The sequence below is a fragment of the Apaloderma vittatum genome, unplaced genomic scaffold (genome assembly GCF_000703405.1).
Source record: "Apaloderma vittatum isolate BGI_N311 unplaced genomic scaffold, ASM70340v1 scaffold15832, whole genome shotgun sequence".
Lineage (NCBI taxonomy): Eukaryota > Metazoa > Chordata > Aves > Trogoniformes > Trogonidae > Apaloderma > Apaloderma vittatum.
The window spans coordinates 134,111-140,529 of NW_009704369.1; the positions used below are offsets into that span (position 1 = coordinate 134,111).

Genomic DNA, 6,419 nt, shown 5'->3' on the forward strand with positions numbered 1-6,419 from the left:
ATAAAAGGACAAAATGAAAGCAAAAAGCAGTTTAATTCCTGACACTGTTATTTAAAGACTGATTGAATAAAGCAGTCTGAGACCTAACGAAGAAGGTCATAATTGGTCATCAAGTATTTTACAGCACAATTAAACATTGTGAAATTAGATTAATTTTTTATCTGAGACAAAGTCCACACTGACACGAAAGTTTTATCCCAGTAATGACTCCTGTGCTCACAAGGCTCCATAATACTTTATTTGCAAGCTTCCTCTTAAAACTCAGTCCTTTTTCTTTTCTTTGAAGTATTGTTTTACTTTTTAAAAAATTTTAAAATAGTGAACAAAAAAAGCACTTTATACGAAGGCATTTTCTTTACAGGACTGTTTCAGTTAATCGCTTTTCCAATGGGGAATCAGAATGAAATAAGTACTTCATCAGGCTGCAAAACTATATCACATAAGCCTATTTGAACCATCTTGTACCTAACGATTCTGTCTTTACTTGGCTGGGCAATACAGACAACCCAGAAAACTCAAAAAAGTCATGGGTAAACAGCTTTTAAATATCTTAGAATATAAAAGCCAGAACAGAGTGATTCCAATTTGATACACACAGTTGCAGAAGATCTGAACTAGTCCCCATATAGCTTAGAGACCTGTTATTCCTAGTTTGAAAATCACTGAGGAGTTTAATAGTATGAAAATTATTTGCCAAATGTAGCTGCTTTGCTGTGTACCTTAACTTCATAAGATATCAGCATACCTTTGCTTTACAGAATTGTTGCCAACAAGAAATTGAGAAACGGAATCCATAATCTCCATAAAAATGAGGCAACTATTCATGCCACATCAAACAATGAAGATTTGATTGTGTGAGCATTTCCCACAATTGTACTAGAAAAAATAAAGTATTGGTACTATATACTGTAATCCATTTCTCCAGAGGAGAACCTGTTTGATACGAAACATCATTCTTTGAATTGGATATAACAGATGCTGTTTGGTGGTATCTCTTGTAAAACCAAAATTGTACAGTATTCAGATGAAAATGATTTGCTAAGAGACTTGACAATCCTTGAAATATCAAAGGAAGTAGGTCCCTCATATCCCAAAGGTGTTACAATTAAAGGGTTTTTTTCAGTCTTAATGCATTCTTTTCATGTGGAAAGCAGGAGACTTCTACTCGACTTTTAAAGAGCCAAGGAATAGAATTATTACCTTCTTGTTTGCTTTCTTAGCTGATGAGCTGCCAAAAGTATTCAAGCAATAACAATTCACAGCAAGCACAGTTATTTATGATAATTACCTTAAAAAAACCCTACTATACTTACTGCAAATAGCAGGGCTCTCATCTGAGTTATCTGCACAATCATTTACAAAATCACACAGCTTATCCTTTGGGATGCAGTACTTGTTGGCACATGTGAATTCTTCTGATGTGCAAGGTCTGCCTGGCATGAGCAAGGGTGAACAACCTTCAAAGGTAATATCATCCACTGCCACATCTCCCATGTAACTGACACCACGTTTTGCCCTGAAAACAACCTAATAAAAATTACAAAGCTATTACAGTAAGGCACTACCAGGATATATAAAAGCATATGCATGCAACACAAATAGACCAGAGACTACGATGGTCCTTGCAAATCTTGGAATTATGGACTTGTCAGTTCTTACTGTCAAAGAACAGTCCTATGAAAGCTTGTACTACTCCTTATGCAGACCTGTCACTATAGTTATTGAAGGACCATCATCTAACATTAAAAAAACACAAAAAAAAAAGAGAGAAAGAAAATGAGCAAGAAACACGTACTAGACCCGAGTCATCCTGAATTAATAGCAAGGGTTCCACCTACTACCACAAAATATAATATTAATATATAATTATATACATAAAATTGATATATAGTAGCATGGCATACCCATGATTAAATATCTCTAATGAATTACATTTCAAAGTAAACACCATGTTCAAGATTCTTTTTTCAAAAACCAGATTTAATATTACCACACCGTAAGGGGAAGAAAGTAGAAAATTTAACCTCAGTTGGATTGAAGGATACAAAAAATACTCTGTCTTAAAAATTGATATAAGTCTGAGATCAAAGAGGAGTGAGAAATCTCCAAAAACCTGAGTCTAGCTTAGATAACCCGACAGTCACATAGATGACTTCTGCTATTCGGAAGCAGAGCGACAGCATGTGTATGGGGCAAAAAGAGAAATGAGGTGAAAAGTGCATAAAGCCAGCTGCCTAGGAATACACACCTGAAAATTTGAACGAACTCCTAAGAACACTTCCACTCTCTTCCACTGAGGACCTTGGTTGCCACTTTGAGTCCACAGTTTAGAAGTCCTGTTATTGGTTTTACAGAGTACCTAAAAAGAAATTAATTGTAGGTCACAAAAGATCTTTCCATTACCAACTCACTTTAGGTCCCTTAATTGTATACAAGAATATCTTGTAGAATTTCTCTCTATAGCACCATTAAATGTCATAGAATCTCTTGTGCTGGAAGGGACTCATAAGAATCATGGAGTCCAACTCCCTGGTCCTTGTAGGACTACCTAAAATTAAACCACATGACTAACAACATCGTTCAGACATTCCTTGAACTCTGACAGGCTTGGTGCCCTGGCCACTTCCCTGAGGACCCTATTCCAGTGACCTTCTCCATGACAAACCCTTTCCTAATGTACTATCTGACACAAAGGGATTCACCAGGGTAAATGACTATTCCAAGAAAAACAGTGCTTTAAGATTTTCTCACCTCATAAACGTACTCAGTCCAGAGCCTCACCTAGACTAACTTATTCCATTAATTTATCCAGAATGGCTAGACACAAATAATAATTGCTCATTAATGGGTCAAGATCCATTTGTAGAATATGTAAACAATGTTTCAACAAGAGTCAATGAAAAATAAATTAGTTCATGCATCCATTGGATTGCTCTGTTCTGGAACAGATATTCTTGTCCTGATTCTTAATGAAATGATTTTTTCTCCTATAAATAAAAATGTGTTTTTTTCTTCTAAAGATCAAATTTCATCTGTTTGGTCAGTAGAAGACTCGTAAAAATCCTGACATCTGTAAATAGTCATTGAATTGGGGAAAGTTGACACTTTTTGACATGAGAACAAAGTCCCAAATATGCTTTGCTCCAACCTCTGGGGCATCCAGATTCAACTGAGCTGACAATAACAACAAGATGGGTGTTTGATGAAGTGTGTCAAGCTGCGTCTCGAATCAGTACTCAGAGAGCTCAACATCAGTTCACCAGGTGCCTGAACCACTTCTTCTTTCAAGGATTTATTGCTACTCTGTGTAATCTTCTTAGGGCAGCCCAGGAATTTTTCATCTTATTGAAAAAAAAAAAGGTTTTTTTTAAATTTATGCAGTCCCATGAGTGTATATGTTACTGCATAACAGCTAAGTTCTGCCAAGCAAACAGCAGATCCTCACAGCGAAGAGCTTTCATTCCAGGAAAACAAAAGAAAGAGGTATAATATATTAAACCGAATAGAAAAATCAAAGTGACATCTGGCTCTAGAGACAAGAACTGCCCAAAGAAGACGTGAATTTTAAGGGAAAAAAAATTGGGGGAAAAAAAAGGGATTACAGATATTATTTGAGAGAATAAAGGATGGTGAATAAGAAAAGGTTTTCCTTACAGTCACATACAAACTATATATTTACATATATGAATATAGATATGTGCATGACTATATAGACACATACACATGTGCTTCTACATAGACTGTAAATTACCTACCGTATTAAAAATCCAAGTCCTTCATCAGAAATTCCTATTTCCTATCATGTGCTAAAGATTATGATTTTAGTGTTCAATATGGCCATAAATTTATATGCTATTAAAATCCGTGGCTTCCCCATACCCTAAGGCACTTTGAAGCCCTATATATTTCAATTACATTGCAAGTTGTTGAAAAAGCAGATCTAATACTTTAGTAGGGTTACCCATGTCAAATCAGAGGGCAGAAACCAGATAAAAAAGGTTCCAATAAATACTCAGATCAAGGTTGCATAATAAAGTGATGGCTAATCAACATTTAAGAAAGTCTTATAAACACAGGAAGGCAGACATTCATGAGAACAGCAGACAAGCCTTCAGCATGTCCTACATGACATGTGACAGCATGGATGTAGACTAACATCCAAAAATCCAAAGTTGTGAATGAAAAATGTAGGGGGAAGAAATGGATAAAAGGCCTTTAGGACAGAAAAGATTCATATAATACCTAGAACCTCTAGAAGGAAATTTCCTAAATAATTTTACATTCTGAGTTATTCCTACATTCATTAATTGCTATATTAAGCAATTGAAAGTAGGCAATTACTTGCAACGTTTCAAATGCAAAAAAATTGTGATTTCCCTTTGGTATATCTTCAAATCAATTAAGTTATAGAGGTGTGTATGTGGGTGGGAAATCACTTTAGGGATGGAGAGACGTTTTAGTATCCTGTGTTGAAGCTGACAAAAATAATTTCTAGATACATTTGCTTTTTGTAGTGGGAATACTGGGCATACCCCCATAGAATTTGTTGTTATTTCCTGCAGAACACTCTGTGGATTCCACCTAACGTGGGTTCCTACAACTGTAAAGAACCCCTAGAATCTTGAGAAAATGCAAAGAAATCTCAAAGAAAATTGTTCTGTCCCAAGTCTTAAAAATAGGACAAAATCTTTATACTCTGATTTACCACTAATTCTGATGAATTTGACTACTCGCCAAGCAGCCTAGCAAGATCTTTACCTACTTGGGAGAAATTAAGTGATAATTTTAAAAACTGTTTAAGAAAAATTAAAGGAAACACAGAACATGCTTCATCCGAACGTCTAGTAAGTTACATGCATAGAGTGAAGGACACCACATCTCAAATTTCAGTTCTAAGGTCAACAAACATTTTTATTTCATCTTCAAAACAGTTCAATTCTGTCAGCTTTTTATCATAGTCTATTTATCAAAGTAAATGAGCTAGTGAGAATTTATTTGCACAGTTAAATCCGCATGCAGTGGCCACAGCCAATTTGATACTGCATGCACAGGTGACTGAGAAGCTTATCCTGATGCTGTACTTAATATGTAACGTTAATGGGAAATTCCATTATAGTTACTCAGATGCGTAGCCAAAAAAAAAATTATTACATTAACCTCTGAAAGATATATGTTAAACTTTCTGAGGAATAAGCTGCTTCTGCAAAATTTTACAGCAAATTTTAATACAATTACTTCTGGTTTTCATGCCTCCATATCCAAATGTCTACTGATGCTTTTTAGTGTCAAAGAATATTGTGCAGCACAAGGCTTTTTCTTGTATGGAAGTTTCAACCATGCTATGTCTATAAAGGTCACAATTTTTGATTGTTGCAGAAAGTTACATTTTCCCCAGCTTACTTGAGCTAATGCTTCCTTCAGATAATAACATATTGAAAGCAGTGAAGTGTCAGTAATTGTTTTCACTTTCTAGCAGCCTAGGCTTTAATGAAACTAAATTACAACACATTAATTTTCTCACAGCAATTTCAGGCAGTAAAACACCCCAAAGCCAAACAAAACTGAAACCAGCCCAAATGAAAGAATGTCTCCATACCTCCAGAGAACCTATGGTTGAACCATTCATGTGGTTCCAGAACACGATTTTGCATTTGGGCCCCGTAAGGGAGATGACAGGTGTAGCAATGTCAGCTGTGTGACCAAATTCTCCATTCGAGCTGTCTGCAAATAGATACCAGCCTTCTTCAGTAAACCTGCTCAGAAAGAAAGGTGTTTATTGAAAAAAAGCACTTAAATGATAATCACGTTCTAGGTAAAGTTAAAAGGTCAATATTTCCTTATATAGATATAGCATCTTCTGTCCTTGTATCTGAATGCCTTTAATTTATCAGTGAGTAGTCAAAATCCCAAAAAAAGCCCTTGAAGAGGCAGCTAGTATTTTTATATCAGAGATTAGCAAAACAGAAGACAGAGCTGAAGTCAGCCTTTAGCCACAGGGTCATACAGATGCAGGCTGGAGGGCCCCTGGGTTTCCCTCCCACCATTCTTTCCTCAGGGAAATTAGAAGGTTTGATCCTGGCTTTAAGTCAAGAAAATTCAAGATACTGTATGAAATTCTTTCTCCTGAGCTACTGGGAAATAGAAGGCCGCCTTTGCAGTAAACATCAGATTTTGAGTGCAGAAGTGCTGTTTTAGTATTTTGGGTATCTAAGACTTGGCTCCTAAACCCCTTGCTTTTCAAAATTAAAAGAAGCTATTGACCGAAGACAAGATTCTGTTCATAGAATCATGGAATGTCTTAGATTGGAAGGGACCTTAGAGATCTTCTAATCCAACCTCACTGCCATGGACAGGGATACTCTTAAATAGACCAGGTTGCTCAAGGCCACATCCAACTTGGCCTTGAACATCTCCAGGGA

The 6,419-nt window shown here is 36.1% G+C and overlaps 1 protein-coding gene across 1 annotated transcript in view; it reads right to left on the reverse strand.

Moving 5' to 3' along the window:
* The window catches only part of LOC104270614 (MAM and LDL-receptor class A domain-containing protein 1-like), a gene marked incomplete at its 5' end in the record, with an annotated part of 114,384 nt that extends 108,631 nt beyond the window's left edge, over positions 1 to 5,753 (reverse strand). Inside the window, 3 exons of the mRNA XM_009865025.1 lie at positions 1,314 to 1,527; positions 2,249 to 2,359; positions 5,597 to 5,753. Coding sequence (XP_009863327.1) covers positions 1,314 to 1,527; positions 2,249 to 2,359; positions 5,597 to 5,753 — 482 coding nt within the window. The remainder of the gene's footprint in view (positions 1 to 1,313; positions 1,528 to 2,248; positions 2,360 to 5,596) is intronic.
* Between the last annotated feature and the right edge of the window lie 666 nt (positions 5,754 to 6,419).